General features: G+C 37.1%; 6 protein-coding genes across 8 annotated transcripts; 2 read left to right on the forward strand and 4 right to left on the reverse strand.

Moving 5' to 3' along the window:
- Nucleotides 1–1,571: 1,571 nt before the first annotated feature.
- On the reverse strand, nt 1,572–3,795 carry LOC124843547 (elongation factor 1-gamma-like). Its single transcript, XM_047320320.2, has 7 exons — nt 3,637–3,795; nt 3,380–3,529; nt 3,246–3,306; nt 3,111–3,163; nt 2,921–3,022; nt 2,281–2,785; nt 1,572–2,098 (listed from the first exon to the last, which is right to left on the reverse strand). Exons 1-7 carry the CDS (start codon nt 3,643–3,645, stop codon nt 1,719–1,721), a joined length of 1,260 nt encoding a protein of 419 aa, XP_047176276.2. The 5' UTR covers nt 3,646–3,795; the 3' UTR covers nt 1,572–1,718.
- A 585-nt stretch (nt 3,796–4,380) lies between these two features.
- On the forward strand, nt 4,381–5,324 carry RAB11C (RAB GTPase 11C). Its single transcript, XM_047320321.2, has 2 exons — nt 4,381–4,627; nt 4,704–5,324. The coding sequence occupies exons 1-2, from the start codon at nt 4,463–4,465 to the stop codon at nt 5,190–5,192; spliced, it is 654 nt and encodes a 217-aa protein (XP_047176277.1). The 5' UTR covers nt 4,381–4,462; the 3' UTR covers nt 5,193–5,324.
- Nucleotides 5,325–7,414: 2,090 nt separating this feature from the next.
- Nucleotides 7,415–10,409, reverse strand: LOC124843536 (ras-related protein RABD1-like). Its single transcript, XM_047320298.2, has 8 exons — nt 10,254–10,409; nt 10,092–10,164; nt 9,968–10,015; nt 9,832–9,879; nt 9,320–9,391; nt 9,049–9,204; nt 8,031–8,134; nt 7,415–7,642 (listed from the first exon to the last, which is right to left on the reverse strand). The coding sequence occupies exons 1-8, from the start codon at nt 10,265–10,267 to the stop codon at nt 7,552–7,554; spliced, it is 606 nt and encodes a 201-aa protein (XP_047176254.2). The 5' UTR covers nt 10,268–10,409; the 3' UTR covers nt 7,415–7,551.
- Nucleotides 10,410–10,524: 115 nt separating this feature from the next.
- On the reverse strand, nt 10,525–12,523 carry GXM3 (glucuronoxylan 4-O-methyltransferase-like protein (DUF579)). Its single transcript, XM_047320297.2, has one exon. It carries the CDS (start codon nt 11,716–11,718, stop codon nt 10,753–10,755), a length of 966 nt encoding a protein of 321 aa, XP_047176253.1. The 5' UTR covers nt 11,719–12,523; the 3' UTR covers nt 10,525–10,752.
- Nucleotides 12,524–12,530: 7 nt separating this feature from the next.
- LOC124843533 (putative serine/threonine-protein kinase At1g09600) lies at nt 12,531–17,967 on the reverse strand. 2 transcript variants are annotated; one of them, XR_007029290.2, is made up of 8 exons: nt 16,693–17,967; nt 15,495–15,812; nt 14,862–15,089; nt 14,607–14,707; nt 14,037–14,148; nt 13,676–13,937; nt 13,453–13,577; nt 12,531–13,151 (listed from the first exon to the last, which is right to left on the reverse strand). XR_007029290.2 is itself a non-coding variant. In XM_047320294.2 (7 exons), exons 1-6 carry the CDS (start codon nt 17,488–17,490, stop codon nt 13,494–13,496), a joined length of 2,001 nt encoding a protein of 666 aa, XP_047176250.1. In that variant the 5' UTR covers nt 17,491–17,967; the 3' UTR covers nt 12,531–13,151; nt 13,453–13,493. The 2 variants fall into 2 exon arrangements, 1 of the variants encoding a protein (XP_047176250.1); XM_047320294.2 differs by having other exon boundaries at nt 13,453–13,937.
- A 384-nt stretch (nt 17,968–18,351) lies between these two features.
- Nucleotides 18,352–21,240, forward strand: LOC124843534 (uncharacterized). 2 transcript variants are annotated; one of them, XM_047320295.2, is made up of 2 exons: nt 18,352–18,508; nt 19,509–21,240. In XM_047320295.2, the coding sequence occupies exon 2, from the start codon at nt 19,800–19,802 to the stop codon at nt 20,994–20,996; it is 1,197 nt and encodes a 398-aa protein (XP_047176251.1). In that variant the 5' UTR covers nt 18,352–18,508; nt 19,509–19,799; the 3' UTR covers nt 20,997–21,240. The 2 variants fall into 2 exon arrangements, with proteins under 2 accessions (XP_047176251.1, XP_047176252.1); XM_047320296.2 differs by having other exon boundaries at nt 18,354–18,508; nt 19,585–21,240.
- Nucleotides 21,241–22,090: the final 850 nt, after the last annotated feature.

A 22,090-nucleotide genomic window follows, 5' to 3' on the forward strand; every position in this document is an offset into this window, starting at 1 on the left:
TAATATTTTAATTAAAAAGTGTTAAGTTAGCAAAATGTGAAATTGAAAAAATAAAACTTAAATTTTAAAGAATATCACTTAAAAAATATAATTGATGAAATAATTATTTTAATTTATAATAACTTTAATTTAAAAGATTAAAAAAAAATTTGACAAAATAAAAATCACGTATGAATATCAACCCTCAAAACTTCATTTTTTATCTATACTATCTATATTATATCTATTTTAATTATAAAAATGAGTTATGGTATATGTTTATATGTTTAATTTTTTATTATAATAAAAATTTAAATTTATTATAATTATTAAATAAATTCAAGTTAGGAAAATAATTATTTATGTGACTGTAGGATAAATATTAAATGCATTCTCATGTTTCGTGTTAATGATTAGACAATGATAAGTGTATATGAATGCTCCTAGACATGTGTTTGAACAGGTTCTATGACTATGGGTTGGACAAGCATCCATGAGTGTTATTAAACTTGACTAAGAGTTGAGTGTGAGGTAAAAATGGGTTAGATATTCATGTTTTTATAAGTTTTTTCAATTGTTTTTCTTTCATTCATTTAACAATAAAGATGTATGTGCTTTAGATGTTAAACTATTATATTTGAACCACTAGATGAGATCAATCATAAAAAAAAATCAATCATATTTTCTCTAATCTTAAATTAACAATTAATTTTCTTAAACAAAATAGTTTTAAAATATTAAGATAAATAAGAATGTTACATTAACCTTTTTTATTTTTTAAAAGAAGTTTAATTTGCGTGTAATATTAACTAGTTTACTTAACATTTAAAAAACTCCCAAATATTTCAACCTTATGTAAAGGGGAAATCAGCTGTAGCTTTTGTACAATTTTAAGAATTTTATTACAATTACATTTTTTACCAACAGTTACTTGTAAAAGAAAAACCAGTTCTCTTATTGAGATTAATATAATTTTTAAATTTAATTAAAAATAATTTTCTGGAATGCATACAAGGATGGACAAGTGAACCAAGGAAGAGAAGATCATAAAAGAAATTGGGTATGAAAATTGATGAAGTTGAAAAAAAATAAAAAATAGAAAAGTGTAATATAATATTTGAATTGAATAGATGACACCAACATTCTCTAATTTTTCTTCTGAATTACCCTGAGATTCCATTTCTGTTAAAATTGTATAAAACAATCTCCTTATTATAAAAAACATTTCTTATAAATAAAATAACCTAGAAAAGCTGGTGGTAAAGTAATAAGAAATAATGTGAAACTCAATAAAATAATCTAAAATATATTTCAAATAGTAAAATTTATAAAATAATGACAATTCAGTTTGTACAAACTAAAAAAATGGAACCAATCTTGTGATTACACAAAAGATTATTAATAAACTGGTAGTTCCATCTTTAAAATATTATTTTTCTTGAAAAATAGTTTCGAAAACAACAATAGCCCATACATCTAATCTCTACGGTATTTATAAATCCTTGAAAGTAGTCTTTCCACGTTAACAAAATACGTACGCATTGAAGTTTTCACGGATAAATAAATTTGTGTACTAGTAAACAAAATGAATGTATACCAAAATCATCCTTGTATAAGTTTCAACGCTGGCAAAATCACCGAAATAGCTAAGAACTCACTATAACAGAAATAAGATAGAAGGCAACTCTTACCAAAAGACGCAACAAAATCATAAGCTCTTAAAGACTATGGAATAATTTTCACTTGAAGCACTTAGCATCCAGAAGAGGCTCTCCCTCAAATGGTTCATAATCCTCAATCATCTGATTCACCCGCTCTTTCTGAGTTTCGTCAGAGATGTCAACCTTGGTCCACTCGTACAGCTCCATATCATAACACTCGTCAATCACAAATTGTGGAATCTCTTGCCCGCGGAAAAGCCACAACCCCTTCACCTTAAATGGTGCCTGTGATCCAATTACAAGCATCTTTCCAAAAGCATACTTGCGAGCCAGATCCATCCGCTGAAGAAAACCACCAACCTTGTTTAATGTCACAAAGGAAACAGTGTTCTCGTCGTTGTATTTGTAATCACAGAACCAGAGAGAATAACCCTCTGGATCATACATGTCCCAAAATCCTGCAAGTTCACAAGGAGGATTTAACTTAAGATATCTACCATCTCATATCAGCTCACTTTGACACTCTTCGGTAAATAATAGTAACAAATCATGATGAAGAAAGCAAGGAGCTTTCGAAAACACGTGACATACTACCTCCTAGCATCGACAAAAATTAAAACACAGAAAGCCATCATAATACCTTTGATTGCAACCTCGCGGAAGTTGGTCTTGGTGTTTGAGTAGAGTCTTTTCCACTCATCCAATATCATCTTGCTTGGAGGAAGAAGATCAAGGGGATTTTTGGGCTTGGGCTTGGGTGCCTCCTCTTCTGCCTCTTCTTTGGGCTTCTCTGGCTCTGGCTTAGCCACTTTCTTCGGCTCATCCTTAGGTTTGGGTTTCGACTCCTTAGGCTGGGCAGGCTTCTTCGCAGATTGAAGAGGTGGAACAACGTCGGTTTGCTTAACCTGACCTAATATCTTGCGGAAATTGGGCTGGTTGACCAAGGTCCAAAAGTATCTCTCAACATGAGGGAACTCCGAAGTGAAGCTCTTAACTAAGATCTCGGTGAAACCCAAATACAGGTTGCATGTCGTTATGATGTCAGCAAGGGTGACGGAATCACCAACCAGGTACGTATTGGATGCAAGGTGAGTGTTCAAGGCCCCCAATGCTCTCTTCAACGCAGAATTTGCAGCCTCCTCCGCCTTGAAGTAGACACATTTCAGATGAATGGTTAAATTTCGAAAGACACAAAAAAAGAAAGATGATCGGCGGGATGATCCAGAGAAGAGAGAAATATAATATGGAAGTTAATAAAGGTCGTAAAAGATGGAGCTTACCGGTGGAAGGTATGGAGCGTATCCAAACCTTGGTAGGTACAATTTGAGAATATTAGAATCAATCTCCAAAGTTGAAAAATCAATCCACTGGTCGATGCGGGCCTGCAACGTGAAACGGAAGAGCGTATAAAATAGGAAAAGGAAAAGGAGTGTGGAAAAAGAGGAGAAATCAAATAGACTGGAAAGTTACATTATCAATGGGAGTAGACAGGTACAATGCGTTGTCACCATTGAGCCGAGCAACTGCAGGAAAGAAAAGAGGCCGATTTGAATTGAATTGGAAAAATGATGCTGAAATTATACATGGAATTGCACGAAGACGTACCGTAACGAGCAATGGCATTGCTTTCGAAGACTGGACCATCGGGTGTTTCCAACACAGGAAACTGGTGGAAACAAGGAAAATTGATTGGTTAGGGGAACACATGAGAATGCATAGATACATCGATGCATACATACCTTTCCAAGAGGATTCATTTTGAGGAATTCAGGAGTTTTGTTGGAGACAGAAAACTCGATATCAGGGGCAAATTCCAGTTGGACGCCACTGTACTCTGCTGCGATGAGAGTCTTGAAAACATTTTTGTTTCCTTTGATTGCATGCAGGATCTACACACGAAGCATTGCATTCAGGTTTATGCTAAATTGCCGAAATAGTTGGCTAGTTATTTGGGAAAATGGAAAAGTAAAAAGCAGAAAGTAGAAAGGAAACTGACCAGAGCCATTTTTTAACTTAGAGCAAACAAGTAAATGGGCGCTTCCTGCTCCTGCTACTCCCACTGTGCGACGAAGAAGAGAGCACCGGAAGGAAGGAGAACGAGATAGATTAACTTGTAAGCGAGGTCAAACCCTAAAGGAACTGGACTCAATAGGACCCAACCAGATCCGACTCAAATTCAAGCCAAGCCAGCCCAAATATAAACACCGAATCAAATTAAATTCGAAGCCAATTTCTTTCTGCACCCCATACCTCTCATGTGCAGCCCATGAAGGTGGTTAAAAATATCAAATTAATCATCACTTCCCTTTTCTAAGTGTTGTGTAAAAGGGATTTTTTTTTATAAAAACAATGAATTACATAATTTAAAAATACAAAAAATAAGCTAAAAATTGTATACTTTGGAAAATATTTTTGAATTACACAATTCAAAAAATATTTTTAGAAAGATGGTCCTAAATTACGTGATCTAAAATTTATTATCATGAAGAATGATTTTCAAATTATGTAATCCAATTTTTTTTTTCATACAAAAGATTACTTTAAAATTATATATGGGATCCAAAAAGAAATCTTGAAATTTGTATCCTTATTTCTTTTTTAGAATTCAACACAGATTACTGGATGGAATAATTGTTTAAGTAATTTTATAAAAAGGGAAAACAAAAATTGACTGGTATGAAATGGTAAACGTAATTGAGTTTTACGTCAGACATGGTCGTATTAAAATAAAGTATAAGGAAAGCTGGAATGGGTGAGGAGGGTTTTGTTTTTATCATCAATAGAAGAGAAAAGAAAAAGAAAAGAAAAGAAAAGAAAAGAAAATGGGTCGTGGAGCAGAGGAAGAGTACGATTATCTGTTCAAGGTTGTGCTGATCGGGGATTCGGGTGTTGGAAAATCGAATCTTCTGTCCCGATTCACTCGGAACGAGTTCTGTCTGGAGTCGAAGTCGACGATTGGCGTGGAATTCGCTACTCGGACTCTGGAGGTGTGGTTCCAGATCTGGTATTTTTGTGGTATATTAATTAATTAAGAATGAAATGACATATATTATGTGACGACAGGTGGAGGGACGAAGCGTGAAAGCTCAGATATGGGACACGGCTGGACAGGAACGATACAGAGCCATTACCAGTGCCTACTACCGTGGTGCCCTCGGAGCTCTTCTTGTCTACGACGTCACAAAACCAACTACATTCGAAAACGTCAGCCGGTGGCTCAAGGAGCTCAGGGATCACGCCGATGTCAACATCGTCATCATGCTCATCGGTAACAAGACAGATCTGAAGCATCTCAGAGCTGTTGCCACCGAAGATGCCCAAGGTTATGCTGAGAAGGAGGGTCTCTCTTTCATCGAGACATCTGCTCTTGAAGCTACTAATGTCGAAAAGGCTTTCCAGACCATTCTCTCCGAGATCTACCGCATAATCAGTAAGAAATCACTCTCCTCCACTCCTCACCCTGCATCTTCCACTGTTAAAGAAGGCAAGACCATCACAGTTGGCGAATCCCAATCCACCACTACAACCACCCCTTGTTGTACTTCCTCCTGAGGAGTACCTTATCCCACTACACTTCTTCACAATATGGATCTTTCCTGCTCTTGTTTATCGATTCTTTCCTCGCTTTACCAAAACTTCTAAATATCTATAAAGTAACTACACTCCATCTTCATTTTTTCAACATTCACAGATGCCATTTTTATTTCCTATTTCTTTGTTTTGGTTCGCATACTCATACAAACGTTGTGTGCCGCCACTGTCAGTAAACCCCTAATGCAGCCTAATTCTGACATCAAAATGCAAGTCCATAACATATTTTTCTCTCTTCGTACGCCGTCATCAAAAGAGAGGATGAAACTCCCAGTGTTCTACATTTTTTTAAAATTCAAGCAAACAACATATTTTCACTTTTTTTTTCTTTTTCAGATAAATAAATTAATCAAGCATATTCTAGTTTCTATCTTCGTTTTCGTGTTACTTTAATTATGATGATACATCCCAAATCATCATGCCTTCATTTTCATGGCAATGAAGGCATGCTCCCCTCTTCCTGATTTGGAATTTTATTCATACAAGCATGCCATCTTCCTTTCCAACTTGCAGCTTGTAAATGACTTTTGTCTATAATTACTTAAAATAAATAATGATTTTACCTCCTTCAAACCGCTTTGGTATACTAATTTTGATAATATAATATGAATCGAGGGAAGCGAAAAAGGTAAAACAGGATTCGAATGGCAGCTGGGAACACGATATTAGAATATAGTAATAATTTGGAGTTGTGTTTCGGTGAAGTTTCCTTCACATTTCCGCGAAAGGTGTCCCAATGAGTTGAGGACCGAATTGCAATTTGAAAGTTTTCAAAATCAATATAAATATTATACCAATAGCGTGATAAAATCATGTCAATTTGGAGAATTAACTAAGTGTAAAATGATTTGTTTTTATAAGAATTGAAACAGTGAATGTTACCATAATTGACCAAGTCTGAATTATGCTTATGTCAGCGTGAACGAACCAGCTCTAAACTTGTCTAATAATATGAGTCACCACCAACCTTGACGTGAACCAGACTTTCCTAAAATGTTGAGAACAAATTTCATAGGTATATAAAGACCCAATAATTATTCTAGTACATATATACACAGTTCCTACCAAATCAACGACCGGACCACTATAGTAATACTGTAGAGTGTCTTCGTAAGACAGGAACGTATAAATTCAACATCAAATCTTCCTCCGTCGATCCGTTTGTAATTTCTTGAAGATTTAGGGTTCCAGAAAGAAATAAAAGGGAAAAAAAGAAAACATTCATTTACATTAAACATAATGCAAGTCTATGTTATCAAAAGTTAACTCATAAACTCAGTTTACATTCTTTAATATAACTTTCGAGTTAACTCGGAAGTAAACTCGTTTTCTGCGTAAACTTGATAGAATCGATTGTAAAATTGATAGGATTGTGTAAAATCACGAGTTTAGAATGTCTCGTCTCCTTAATGAAATGCATCAAAATTAATGACCATAACTCATTTATTTATTTTTTACAATATCTTTTTATGAAAAATATATCTATAAATTTTATTTATTTTAAAGTTATATAATTTTGTAAACTTATTTGAATTAAGATATTATTTATATAATATTTTTTTTATCTGAATTAAATTCTTAAGAGTTGAATTTTCGAGTTGAATTTACTCAACTATCACGAATTTACGTAAACTTTCGAGATTGATAACCTTGTGCAAGCCTCTTATTTTATCCCTTCATATCAAATTTTAAACTCCCCAATAAAATGCAGTTTTCCAAGAGAAATTTTACCTGTCATGCTTATAACACACTGCTGATTTACTCGGAATATAAAACATCATTGATGATCTCTTTGAAAAGTAATATAAAAGCTTCTATGATATAGCATGCATACGCTAACGAAGATGCGGTAATGTGGAGAGTGTGTGGGACTCAAATCATTTAATTTTCTTATGAGATTTAGAATGATTCCACCGAGTCCCCGCCGTTAATTTATTTTTAGAACATTAAAATGTTGAAATATCAGCCAAAAAACTTTAAGCCGTTGGATTATGATTGTAGGACTCTCCAACAACTTTCCCGACGGCAGGCGCACTGGTTTTTAATGTTCCCTGCACTTACCACAAGCATATACCATTTACTTAGAATTTAATTGCCTTGTGGTTATGCAATATGTATGTGGAAAATGCGTGGCCAATTGCCTCCCTTTCCTTCTAAACAAGGGAAGTCATTAGGACAGAAGATTCAGAACAACATTATCCAGGGATTTAAATAGATGACAAGTCATATTTTAAGAGTTAATACTTAAACATCCATGTCATAACACAGTAAAGAAAGAGTCTCCCTATTTTCATATAACAGTTATAACAGAACGTAAAACCTAACCACAGCAGTTGCTGTTCTGTGGGATTGGTTGCCCCTTAATTTGAACGGCTTCTGCCGACTTACCAACAGCTGTTTGGCTTCCCATCCTGCATATAAGTTCAAATCAAAGTTCAAAACATCTCAAAGGGACTTACTCGTCTACCGTTGGAACTCATACTATCACAGGCATCAACAAATAGAATTAATCCTCAAAGAATAAAAATTGACACATTATCTGTAAATTACAAAAAATTAGCTCAAGATGTAATCCTATTTATTTTTCTTTTTATCAAAAGCCATTATTCATCGAAGTGTTTTATTGTTATTTTAAAGACAACTCATCATTCATACATAAATTTAAAAAAATATACTGTTAATGTTTTAGATTTTAAACATGCTGAAAAACTCATCATGGAAACAGAAAATTCAAGACATTGATTATAGTTGTAGTTTAAAGATTCTAAATGAGAGAGAGGAGCTAGAGATATTAGATACTTCTTCTTAATCTCTGCTGCCATAGTTAAGAAAGCCTGTTCCACATTGATAGAGTCTTTGGCACTTGTCTCAAGGAAAGGGATACCGAGCTCATCCGCAAAGGCCTGTGATTCATACTCTCAATACATGTTAGACAAAGTACGATCATCCAACTCTTTGTTTACCGTTTAACATGCAGGGAAAGTAACTGATATTTCATAATCTACCCTTCAGGCACAAGCTTCTTTAACAAAACAATTCTATATCAAATGGCATTGGACAACTAACAATAAATGCAGAAGTGACCAGTCCAAAGTTATTATTATACATGACATATTTGGCCAATTATAAAACTAGCAATACATGCATTCAAAAGATCTCACTCTTTGAATTTTGATTTATTTAAGAGAAGCTGAGTTCGAAGTAATTGGCAATTCTACCGAGATAGCGCATTTCCTCTGTAATTGAAGATAAAGCAAGGAATGTAAAGAGTAAAAATATAACGGTTGTCATGCCTATTTATTTGGTCATAGAATGAAAGTGAAAACATTCAAGTTCCCTTCCTCTCCAACACCACAGATGAATATTAAACGACATGAAGTTTAAAATTGTTCCCATTGCTTTTGTTTTCCAACCCAAAAGACCAGTATCCAGAATGAAACTGTTAGTTTTCAAGGTAAATACCGCAAGATGCCCCCCTCCATTATTTTATACAGCACCACATTTTTGATAGCTTAGGGATACATGCGTAGCAGTTTCAATAGCTCAGGGGATACAAGTGTTGAAAGCTCACATGTTATATTTAGAGTATATTTTCAAAATCAATACTTTACTTGATTAAGACACAGAAAACAGAAGATAAACTCCATACTCCTAGAAGAAGTAGGAATCAATGTAAGGATATACAGGGGAAATAACAACAGATGCCTAATGATTAATTTCGAAATAACACTGAACTCCTAAAGAGGAAAGAACATAATTACCGGATGAATCAAGAAAGAAAAAAAGAAAAGGAAAAAGTGATAATTCAGTAATTTACCTTGGCAGTTTGTGAGTCTACAACTTTGTTATCAACTAGATCACACTTATTCCCCACAAGAAGCTTGCACACACTGTCATTTGCATATCTATCAATCTCATTTAACCACTGCTTCACATTGTTAAAGCTTTCCATCTCAGTGACATCATAGACAATCTGTTGCGATCCCAAAACTTATAAGAATTCCAGAAATTTGCTAAAGAAATTCAATTAATATCAGGGCAAGTATATGGTTTTTAGCGTAGATGATGATAGCATAAAGTTGATTTACAATTATTCCATGCGCTCCTCTATAATAACTGCTTGTTATAGTCCTGAATCGCTCCTGTCCGGCTGTATCCCACTACAGGAAACAGTGAGTATCAATGGTTAGGGAAGGAGAAAAGATGATGCCTCGAATGGCTTCATTTTCTAGTGACAAGCAACATGGATAATGAGATTCACAGCTGAGGTCTACTTAAAATGTCACATACGCAAAAACAGAATAAAACAATCGAAGCTTGGTACGGGGGCAACTACAGAGCAGAGCGTGATTGAACAAGGTTACAACCAACGGTGATGATGAGCTGTAGCAGAAATGTTTATGCGGAATGATGAAGATAAGAAGGAAAAATGTGAGAGATGGTGCTATGTGTTGATTCTCAATACCCTACATTGGGTAACAGGCGTATGCAGAAATTAGGGCAAAATTGTAACATCAGAGTGGATGCAACACAAGATAATCAAAATAGATATTAGATAGTAAGAAAACCTAAAAATAGAGTATAAGAAAAGAAAACTCACAATCTGGAGCTTGACGGTTTTTCCTTGTAGGTCGACGGTTCTGATTTTCTGGAGAGAGAGAAGAAAAAGTGTCGGGACATAAATAGAAAGAGAAAGAGAAAGAGTCAAAGAAGAAAAGAAGAGAAGTGATGATTACGAAATCAACTCCAATGGTACTTATGTAGCTGTCCACATAGGAGTCATCCTGCAAGGAAAGGAAGTGAAGAGATGAGAGAAAGCGAAAGAGAAGGGGAAATCCGGTAAAGTGACGAGAGACCGACAGCGAATCGGAGAAGCAAGCATGATTTTCCGACGGAGGAGTCGCCGATAAGCAGAAGCTTGAACAGGTAATCGCTGAAATCAAATCAAATCAAACCAAACGAAACCCCAGATTAGTAACACTTTCTTCCCCCAACCTCTTCCTCTCAAACAAAAACACTTACTATTCGTTACTCATTATCGCAATCCTCTCTGCTCTGTGCTATGTGGTCTCTGCTCTTTCAACACCAAAGCTCTTCTTCTCCTTCCCCGGTCCCCCTTTTAATTAAATTCTCTTTTTTTAATATTTTTAAAATACCAAACTTCGCCGTTACTCTTTTTATTTTTCTTTTCTTACTAATAAAAAATCTTTTTTTATGGGCAAATTGGCAATGACGACTTTAGGTAAAATTCAACAGACAAAATATCAACCATACAAAATCATTGTACAGGAAGTTACACACTTCAAAGGTATGGTATCGTAATTTTCTCTATGGTCGATGATGCAATATTTGTTCATCAATTGTAATGATTTTTTAGAATGTGGACTCATATACAACATACAAGTTCTTTAGGCTAGCAAATTACAATTATAATATTGTATAAAATTAAAAAAAAAATGTTTTCTTGTTTTGAAATATTTTATTGAAGAAGCAGTAGTGGATAAATGGGATGAAGAAGGGATCAGGATGGAGGCGGCGGGGGAGGGCAGAAGGGCCCGTGCAAAAGGTGAGGGTTGTGCCTGAAGCTGGGAATGGTGAAGTGTCTCAACCTGCCCTCTTGTTTTTTCATGAAGCATTCGCAGAGGAATGCCTTGGAGAAAGTGTCTTCGATCTCTCTGTTGACATCATGCACGAACACATGGGTCTCTCCACTCTCCCTGTTCCTGCTCATCATCCCAGCGGTGTAGATGGCACTCATCCTGCCAGGTGCATCCTGGTAGTAGCCGGTGGGTGCGTCCACCATGATCAGATCCCACTCTGTCTCGTACACCACACTCGGCAAACCCTTTAAAGCAAGCTGGCAAATGGAATATCTTGGATCTCCCACTGCTGTGCACTCCTCTCCTCTCCCAACCTCCATCAGATTCTCAGCCTCCTTCACCTTGCTGTCGTACCTCACGTGGTACGACTCCACCGTCGGAAACCGCCTCCTTATTTGCTCCATCCATGCCTCGTCTTCTTCCAGGAAGACCGTCCTCCCACCATGATTCAGTGCACTCCACATGAGGCTGTCGTGCCCCAACCCAAACACCAGAAAGTTGCACGGGGATTTCTTCTCCAAGACTCTTGCAGACACCGATATCTCTTTCAGCGTTTGTTGTGGGGTGATGGTTGAGGTGGAGTAGTGGATGAGTGCCTGGGAGAGAGAAACCGGTATCTTGTTGCAACTGGGGGAACAATTTGGGGTCTTTACTGAATGCGATGGTTGCGAGGCAGCATTTGGGGTCTCCTCTTGTATGTCTTTGAAGGTAGACAAGTTTGATTTTAGGACGAAGAGGAGAAAGAAGACAACCAAGAGCGGTAGAAGGAGCAGCTTGGAATTGAATGGTTGATGGGGTTTGGGCCTCATCTTGGCTTGATTTGTCTGTAGAGAGTGAGTGATGAAAAACAGTGAAGCGAGCAGGGATTGCAGGGATGAGGGATGCATGCGTTATATTTGGTTTGAAGTTAGCTGGCTAGGCCTGACGCGTGATGCTTTGACGCCAAGGGAACTCCCATGCACTGCCACTGGATGGATCCGTATTTGATATAGACAATACACCTCCCAGAATTGTGAATCAAGCAAACTGCAGTTGTTGCATCTTCAAATTTGGTAGAATTTCTTTCTATACCTATATTTCAGTCAACATCTTAATCTTCAATCTCTTTCTACTCACTCACCCACTCACCCACGCACTCGTGTCTTCTTTGTGAACATCAAATCAATCATAACAAACAAGTTTAGTCCATAACCCACCTTCTTATCTTTATTCCTTGAAGGGAAAAAAACTTTTCTGAACGTATTTTAAGGTTTTGCTTGACCAAAATCCTCTAGAGCAACACAAACAATACAGCTTAGAAAGTACTTTGAAACATGATTTCCTCTTTTCTTCTATTTATAAATGAATTTGAGATCAAGCCAAAGGAAGTGGACTTAAAGCTTACGTTAGAGTGGGAAGAAAATATAGCCAGCCATTATATATGTTTAGTTAATAATCATACAGCGTCCACTGTTCGTTAGAAATTCCAAATTTCTTCTATATTCCAAAGCTCCAAGTCTTGAGATTGCATGTTTTAATTAACTTGCCACTTGCATGTACACACCCACCTAAGTTTAGAATTGATTGCAAAGGTTAATCGATCTAGTAAATTATCCCAGAAGTGAAGGTATCACATGAATGTTAATAGTAAATCTTCTGTCTTGGTATTACTTCACTTGCATAACCACGTTAATGAGAATTCGATGTTTTGAAATGCAGGACTTTCTTCAGCCTTTCTAGTTTCCTATGCCAATGCCTTCTTCTAGCTTTGAATATGCTTGTAACTTGTATAACCCATTAACCTATGCATTAAATCAATAGAATGTAATCGGGCAAAATCAGTTTCAAATGTACAATGCCACGGAAATGACTTCGAGATCAGGCAATGAAACAACTTGTGTTTTATACAATTATTTTACACTCTATCGGCATGGATTTTACTGGCTCTTATAAACTATCCACCTTCCTGAAACATTAAGTTTGTTGGTTAGAACACTGTACAAGGCCTTCCATGGTAATTATAAACATCTGAAAGTGAAGAAGTGAGAGCACTAGTCAACTATCGGCAACAAGAATTGAATAACTTTCATAACAACTATTTTATCTTGGCATTATGATAGCCACAACCCTGCGTTCCAGTGTTCTCATACCATGTTAACTGCATCAGAACCCTCTTGAAAGTCAGTCACTTTTTGATTTCTCGAACGAGCTTTCCGGACAGCATGTTTAGTTTGCCTTTCGTTTTCCTTCAGTTTTCCTTCAGTATTCCTTCAAGACTATATCCCCTGGAAGCCAGCAACGGTCGAGAATGATGCATGCGGGCATTTTAGTTAGCAAGGCCCTGTAATCATAAATAAAAGCAAGTAATTATTTGATAGCTTTACATTCATTGAACATAAATACTAACAACCATCTCCTGAAAGTTTCATTCAGGTTCCAGTATTCTACTAATTACGAGTGCAGATATATTTATATATTATTATCCCTGGGTTATTAACATTCGCCTCGTTGCAAGAAAATATTGATATCAAGACAAGTTAGCAAACCAGTCTTCATACTCAACAAACTATTCCTTTCCCATATTCTCTGAAAGGGACAAGGAATGCTCGCTTCAAAATAATTGAGCAATTTCACATATTTACCTTGGCACGGTACTTCCCTTGGGGAGAAAGTCCTTCTTCTGTTAAGATTTGAGTCCATCCAACAATTGGTTGGACTCACCATCTGCTTTATGGCTATATCTCGTGCCAAATTGATCTTCTGGCAACTGCGAATTCACACTAAAGTCACCACCACTCATTTCAAGAAGTGAATCACCTCGAGCTGCAATTGAATTAGAAAATCTTGACAATTTTGCGGCACTACCTTGCCAATACGAAGTATGTTTGCTCAACTCAGACTTTCTTGATATAAAGGCATGATCAGGGCATATGAGGACATTTTCCTCTTTCAAATTCCTAGTGCGTGAGGATCCATAAACACTTGGATGCATTGACTGGCCAGAATGAGAAAATACATTGTGTGTTGTTGACGTTGCCTTTACAGGTTCGCGAGAGAAGCCATAACCGTCATCCTTTTCGTAATTGTACTTCTCAGAGACGTGCTTAACATTACACAGTCCTGGTTTCTGGAGTCAAAAATCACATGGAAAAAGGTGTGTCAGGCAAACCCAAATAACTCAAATGAAAAGAAGGTCCGTTAACACTTTGTTTATGATATAACGTACCCCTGTAGTGGCCTGAAACTCAGCATTAGTACCAGGTACTGGCACAGCTGTAGACTCTCTAAAATTATTCCCTAGTGATTCGTATTCATGTCCTTTATTTGGTGCTCTTCGCCTGCTTAATAATAGACAAATGGATGTCAGGAGAAACACATGGAATCAATAAGGACAATGAAGCAAATCAAACCAACGTCATGTCTCAAAAAGAAGAGGAAAAACAACCAAAATAACACTCAAATACTTCTGCACTAGTCAGAGGTTCTGGAAATGAATATCCTGAGAGAACATAAAGGAAAGGGAAAAAAAAAGAGAAAAGAAGTGCAAAACGTTTCTATTATTGCTTGAGACATCCATAGAGAAAGCAAAGAATCATTAAAGCACACACTAGAAAGGTGTGCGAAAAATGTCCTATTGCTGCAGGTAATGCAAAAAAATCAGATATGACAAAATCACATTAGAATTGACTAAAAAAAAGTAGGTTTAGAAGGTGAAACCGCCGCTAATAGTCAAATTTTCGGATAACTAATTTAATCTAAATTATCCTCTAATATAAAATCCTCAAAGAAGGAATACCTTTTAGCTTCCTCTTGGCGAAGTTTCGCATCAAACTCCTTACTCGGTGGGTACTTTGGCAAAGATGATGGATCACAAGGAAGTGGCATTGTTGTGAAGAACTAAGCATGGAAAATGTCAGTCGCTATGTAAAAGAGGATGGGAAAGAAATCTTCTGAGGTCCCAGCTCAAAAAATTCTAGGATGTGTAACACGTGCATTCTGTTCAAAGACAGTTTGTACTGTGAACTGCACTCGTAAAAAAACTAATATTTACCTCATGCCGAAGTGCTGAAGATGCAGTTCCCCGATCATCCGATTCAACAGCTAGAAGGACCTCCAAGAGGCTCAGTGTAGATGAAGGAAAATCCTTGAATGTCTGAGAAACAACACGTATGTAAGGATGCTGAGGTTTAAAAATTGTTGCATGCGGCAACTTTGACTTCTTCCAGTATTCTTCAGAAGGAGATCCACACAGTTTGAAGATTTTATGTAGTTGCTCCACCTAGAATGACATATTACCAGATCTTAGTTCCCAATTAAACCATGGAAAGTTGTAACAAAACAATTAAGTATTTCAAATGACACCGTCAAAAATCTTATATCCTAACTCGTAAATACCATTTCTCATCAATAAATTGATTGCAGGTATAACTCAAATGGCTATAAAACTAACATGTTGGAGTTAGATTACAAATGTGATGCTTATTTGATTTCTTCCTCTACTTTACATCACTTTATAAATGTACAACTTTCTATCCTCCGATGCAAATATGCACAGGTAACAGAAGAGAACCTATAAGTTTAAGACTTATATCATCAAGCTTTGATGATAAAGGTATCACATGCAAAGGCTTGAGTATGTCTGACAAAAAAATTGCACATAGCCAAGACAAAAGAGGAATACTACCTCTGTTCGTCCAGACAGTATAGGCTTCCCAACAAACAACTCTGCAAGAATACATCCAGCACTCCACAAATCCACAGTAGTTCCATAATCTGTAGCTCCAAGTAAAAGTTCAGGTGGCCTGTACCACAAGGTCACTACCCGACTTGTTAAAGGCAGCCCCTGAGATGACTGAAGCAAAGTTGCTAGCCCAAAATCAGCAATCTTCAGTCTGCCATTACTGTCAATCAGAAGATTTGAACCTTTTATGTCACGATGCATGACACCACGACTGTGGCAATGCTCTAGACCACGAAGAAGCTGTTGCATGTAACACTTGATCTGTAATATGACATAAAATATTCACCCGTAAACAAGAAGCCGAGGTCCATTAATGAGAAAAGAAAATAAGAGAAGAAGTCTGACACGGAACTTTAAGTTGTGAATACAGTTGAATGCAAAGAATACATGGGCTTTTAGTAAAAGATTATTGTTGGTTTCGGGTTTTGCTTCGGGGTCCTGCACACCGGCTACCAAGTGCTCAAAGGATGCTCGCAAAGGAATCAATAAATCAAAGATTTTATCGGAATCCATGGTGTGTGTGTGTGTGTTGGTAACTAAGATGTTACACTTAAATATTAATGTTTTCTACTTTTGATTTTATAACCAGTGCCTAACTGTTTAGCGTTCTTCTTTGCTTTAAACAGATTTCTTGTCTATTTCAACTAATAGGTTAATCAGGTCTAAGAAATGCAAAGGCAGTTAGTCAGATCTTTGCAGCTCTAGAGCCACTAGGGATTTTTGCAAGACGGTGAGATACTCAAATAAAAAAACTTATAAATGTCGTTGTTATCCCGGTCAAACCCTTTACAATAAATAGCACTAGGACTCCCGTAGATATACAATGTTTTTGACTCGTCAAATTCAATAATAATAATAATAATAGTAGTAGTAGTAGTAGTAAAAGTGATTTTTGTTTTAAACAGATATTTAGCAATCCATTGCTTCAAAGCTTGTGTCATGCTTCTATTAATTATATAAATGATAGACACTTTCTAGATCTCACAAGGTTCACTCTGAAAATAATATGGTTCACTGTGCCAGTTTAAATACAGAAAAATGACATCAAGTGAATTTTAAATGCTTCCAAGAAAAATTTACAGTTGTACATGAGAGAAAGGCTGTTATCTTTAAGACTCTGTTATGCATTATTAGAAGGTACCTGTGCTTCGGAAAACTTGATGTCGGGTATTGCTGCAAGTCCTGCAAGATCGTGCTCCATATATTCAAAGATAAGGTACAAGCTACCAGAGACCCGTGAGGCAATCATGCCCTCAAGCTTCATGACATTGGGATGATCAAGCCTCCGCAGCACAATAACCTCCCTTGACATAAAACGAACGCTTTCTGGATCCATATTAGTAAATCGAACCTTCTTCAGTGCAACAATTTTATTTGTTTCAAGATCACGAGCTTTATAAACACTGCTGTAAGTTCCTTGGCCAATCTGCAACATGACAGGTAAGTTTGTTTGGTAAGTGACATTAAATAAGGATGGAAAGAGAAAGCAATGAATAACAATAGGAATTGCCTTATCCAACTTCTCAAAGGAATCAGCCCTACGAGGTATCCAGCCACTAATGGCTTCACCAGCAACTGCAGAGAGCCAAGAGGGCCACCCAGCGAGAACCTGTACTCCTCTTTCCCCTCTGGTTATACTATACAACCTAGACATCTTAGGTTGTTGTAGTTGTGTTTGTGTCGTTGATCGCACCCCATTACCATTGGCTTTCTTGTCCCCTTTCTGTTGAATTTGGTCCGAGAAAATTGGGGTGGAGGCTTTTTCTTGAGTTGCATTTGAACTTGAATAGGAATATTGATTTACATTGGATATGAGGGAAGTGGTGTCCCCGAAAGTGTTGGTGTTGGGGGATGGAGTGGCCTTCAAACCTTCGGTATGGTTTTGAGAAACGTATTGGTGTGATGATGATGATTTTGCTTTGGAGCATATGCAACCCATAACACCCGCCGCCAATTTCCAACAATGCCAATGAGAATGTGCTTTTATGTTCTTTTTCTTTCTGTTGTATTCTACCGTATTAGATTGAAGAAGAGACCCAACGTGGCCCTGCCCAGATTCCCCAGCCAAATGAAATGAAAGGAAAAAAAAACAGAAATTGCGAAGCGAAATGCGGATGAAAAAGGGATAGGAGATGCTGTGGAAAGAGAGAAAACGGGATCTGCAGAGGCGCTGAGAAACTTGTAATGTGGGTTACAATTGAACGGAAACAGAAACAGAGGGCAATGCAATTGCGTGGTTCAAGCAACAACATGCAGATGCTGTGTCATTGACCGGAAAACACAAAAACATAGCATACATGAAATTGAAAGGAGATGAGCGGTTAGAGCAACATTGGACGCCTAGGATCTCCAATCCAACATCTCTAACAATGTCTCTCAATTACGCCAAATCCCTTTCCCTCCCATGCACACTCCCATACCCACGCCTGTCACCTTTCAATTATATTTCATTTTTCACTCACCCACCCCTAAATATATAAATAAATTTAAATAGTTATTTTTACTTCCTTTTTCTATTACTATTACTATTCAAATTCAAATATATAACGAGAAAACGTTGACAAATATATATTTTTTAATATTTTTAAAGTGAAAATAGAAAGCCTGTCCTATTAATATTAAATTAAATTAAATATATTTTTGAGAACAAACAATAAACGATGTTGGAGTGTGAAAAGGATGTGAAAAAGGAGAAAGACACGTCGGTTAGGAAGAAAGTCGAAGCAAGTGGTTTTATCCACGAAGCGGAAGGTTCGGAGGACACAGCTGGAGACAGGCTGTCACCAACAAAGTCCCACTCACCAATTCCCCTCTCTTCTCTAACTCCCTCGCCTTCTCCTGTTCCTCTCTCTCTCCCAAATTCACCTTCGCATCCGTTGCAATTAGGGTTAGCTGATCCCCTTCTTCGCCTCTCCGCTTCCTCGCTCCTCTTCACCGGATCAACCGTCCCTTCCGCTGTAAGCTCTCTCTCTTCTCTTCCTCTACTCTCTGCAATCTCTCCTTTCTCTTTCTGCTTCCGTTTTTCCTTTCTTTTTTTCCTCTCCCAATCGATTTCAATTTCGATTTCATCTTCCCCCTTCCTCTCTTTCCTTCTTCAAATACCCAACAAACCTAACTTTACTTCACATTTTCCTCCGTCTTTCCCTGCCTCAACCCTTAGCTTTTCTAGTTAATGTGCCTTAACAATCCTAAATACCTGCTCTCCCCACACCAACTCTCTTATTTTTCTTCACTACACTCACTCTTCATTTATTATTGCTATCGCTTTCAATCAAAACACCCTCTCATGCTCCTCAACGCCATATCTTTCGTCTCCTATCACACCTCTTTTTGCTTCTAATTGCAATCAACACTTTCTACCGCTTTCAACTTAATGTTTATGTTGCCGAAGACAACTCCCGGTTACAGTCTCCACACTACTCCCCCTCTGTTCCAAATTTCTTTTTTTTTGTCTGTTTGCTCTGCTGAAAACCAGTCGCTGGCCTATGATCTTATGTGATTATTAAATTAGTTAATGTACTAATATTTTTTCTGTGATTATTTATATATCTTTTGAATTGCATTTGTTGGTGCCGCTTCCTGGGTTTATTGATACTGCGAAAAATAGTTAATGAATGTGGCCACAATTGAGGTCACACCGTTGACATTGCCTGCCAAACCCACTCTACGACTTTTATTTATAAACCTTGTTATCAATTTAGGAATGTAGTGTGTAATCTCACGTAGATGTTATTGTTAGCCTGTATAAATTATTTTTCCTTGGCCTGTTTTTTGCACCCCGGCAATTTGATGATATATGCTAAACTCCCTGAAGATTGAAATGATTTTACCCATGTGTTTGGTTCGAATATCTGACGTTCTGAAATGTGATCATTTTAAGCAAAGTTGTTTTGGTTTTGCATTCGAGTGGTCAACTTTCTTTGTTTCTTCTTCTAACTAATTTATTATCAACTTTAGGTGCTTGAATTGGATAATCAGCCTTAAAGCTATATGTTCAGGGCTTGATGTATTACCCATAATCTTGTATCTACAGTGAGCGTATGGAGGGGGTGCTGCTTGATTGATCTGGGATGTTGTGGAGCTATCTATCTTGAGTGATTATGCATATCTGGATCGAGTTCAATCATCTTATTCTTTTATTAGGAACTCATTGATATATACTTTAGTTCTGGAAAGAAGGCACAACCACCAGAGGATTTCCTGTATCCATGCTGTCAGAGAGCATGCGTGGAATCTGTACATCGGGTAATGCCCCTGTCGAGAATAGCTACCGAGGCATTCGGTCTGGTGACGATCTGTTTAGTAGCCATCTTAATTCTTCTTGGGTTGATGTGCATTGCTTACTCATTTTACTTCCGCTCTCGTATTCATAGTCAACGTCTGCTACAGCTCACTTATTTTAGTGGTCCTTGGATCATCAGAATCACAATAATCCTATTTTCAATCTGGTGGGGTATTGGTGAAATTATTCGACTTACTTTGTTAAGGAGTACCTTTCACTTAAAATGGCCGGACACTGTCTGCAAGTGTTACATTGTATCAAATTTGGGATTTGCAGAACCGTGCCTATTCCTCACACTTGTATTTCTCCTTCGGGCACCTTTACAGGATTTGGAGACTGGAATTATGAGCAAAAAATGGAATGTGAAAACATCGGGATATGTTCTTCTTTACTGCCTCCCAATGTTTGTTCTTCAGCTTTTTGTTATTTTGGTTGGACCTCGGTTAGACAAGAATAGTGGTTCTGGAAAAAAGTTGCCTCATTATTTTTCAAGTGCAGCGGCTGCCTCTTCAATGACCGGGGAGAATGATACTGCCTTCTGTACTTACCCTTTATTCAGCACTATTCTCCTTGGCCTTTATGCCATTGTCCTGACTTCCTACCTTTTTTGGCTTGGTAGTCGGATTTTGAAACTAGTTATTAACAAGGGTCTGCAGAAGAGGGTTTACATATTGCTATTCTCAGTTTCATGTTTCCTTCCATTAAGGGTTCTTTTTCTTGGTTTATCTGTTTTATCCGGACCTGAGCATTTTATGTTTGAAGCCTTTGTTTTCTTGGCTTTTCTTGCACTGGTATGTTGCGCTGGCTTGTGCATGTACACACTTGTTTACCGTCCAGTGGCAGATAGCTTAGCGTTGGGAAATCTGCAAGACATGGAAGCTAGGAGGCGAAATGATCATAATGATACTGTGTCTTTCATTGCTAGCCAGAGTCATCTGGAAGGAAATGTTGAAGAAAATGTTCGGTCTAGTCCTGGTAGATACTCTGATGCATCAACAAAACGAGGATCGATTTCATTTCGGACATTAGAAAAGGGTGTTACATCAACAGGAACATTTGTTGAACTTAGCCTCTTCTCTCCCAGCCGCAGTGCAACCCCTCCAGGATCACCTCCTCTCCTAGGTTGGCCAATGCGATCCCCAACGCAACATATTGGACCATAGAGGCAGGCTGAAAACTGAATATTGGATCGATATCAATTTTGTGGAAAAGGGAAAACTGATTGTAAAGGATTTAGCATCAATAAGGCGTCTTTTTTGTTTCTTTTTTTTTTAATTTGTTATGTTTGCTAATTCTAGTTATAATGTTTTTGCCCTGGAATTTATTGTGAGTACTCTTTTTACGCTTCTGTACCATCTCGACAACGTTTTACTTGTTTCTAATTTTGTACTTGAAATGTTTGGAATACTTTTGGGTGAAGTCATTGGGTTAAGATGTTTGATCTGATTGATCACTACCTTTCAACGATAGTATTGGATTTGGACTGTGTTTGATCTTTGGATCAAGTATCTCTGTATTACGAGGTTATTTGGGGTCAGATTACTTTGTTTTGCCTGTTGCATGGCAGCCAAGTCCACTGAAAGCTTCTAAGAAATGTAATAATGTCTCTCTTTGCTTGAAAAATAGTCTTACCAAGGTGAATGCTTAATTGGTTAGATTTAATTTTTTATTAACTTCCAATCTAAAACTTTAATAACTGTAATTAATAGTTTATATAACGTAGAGAGGGGACTATCACCACAAGTTAGAGGTTTGGTTTCAGTGGAGGGACTGAAATACGTGATTGGCAGGAGACAAACCAGACAAACACACCAGTCAACATTGCACTCGAATCCACCTTAGCCTCCAACATTAGCAGGAGACAAATCAAACTACAGTGTGGTGTTGGATCTAGCGTGTACATATTTGATTATTTATGTATGTGAATTGTTTTGCCTGATGTATAGAACTAATTGTGCTTTAGAAATTAGGTGAAGGAAGTATTTTTGGAAATTAAGAACGCTTTGTGCAACCTAAGGTTATGAGATGAACTATTGTTTTGAATGTTGTATAATACTAATTGGACAAGAATAATTACGAATAAGAGCAATGAAGCTTAAAATCTTAATCCAATATAAGAGAAGAATATGATTCTAAGAAGACGAGCGTAACGGGGAACTTTGAAAGCAGCCTAAGGCTTGACTTGATTATATTATATTGAATATAATGGACAAATCTAAGTGTGAGAAGAAAAATAGAGTGTAATGAAGAATGGTTT

The sequence above is a fragment of the Vigna umbellata genome, chromosome 5 (assembly GCF_029865625.1).
Source record: "Vigna umbellata cultivar VRB3 chromosome 5, Vumbellata_1.0, whole genome shotgun sequence".
Taxonomy (NCBI): Eukaryota; Viridiplantae; Streptophyta; class Magnoliopsida; order Fabales; family Fabaceae; genus Vigna; species Vigna umbellata.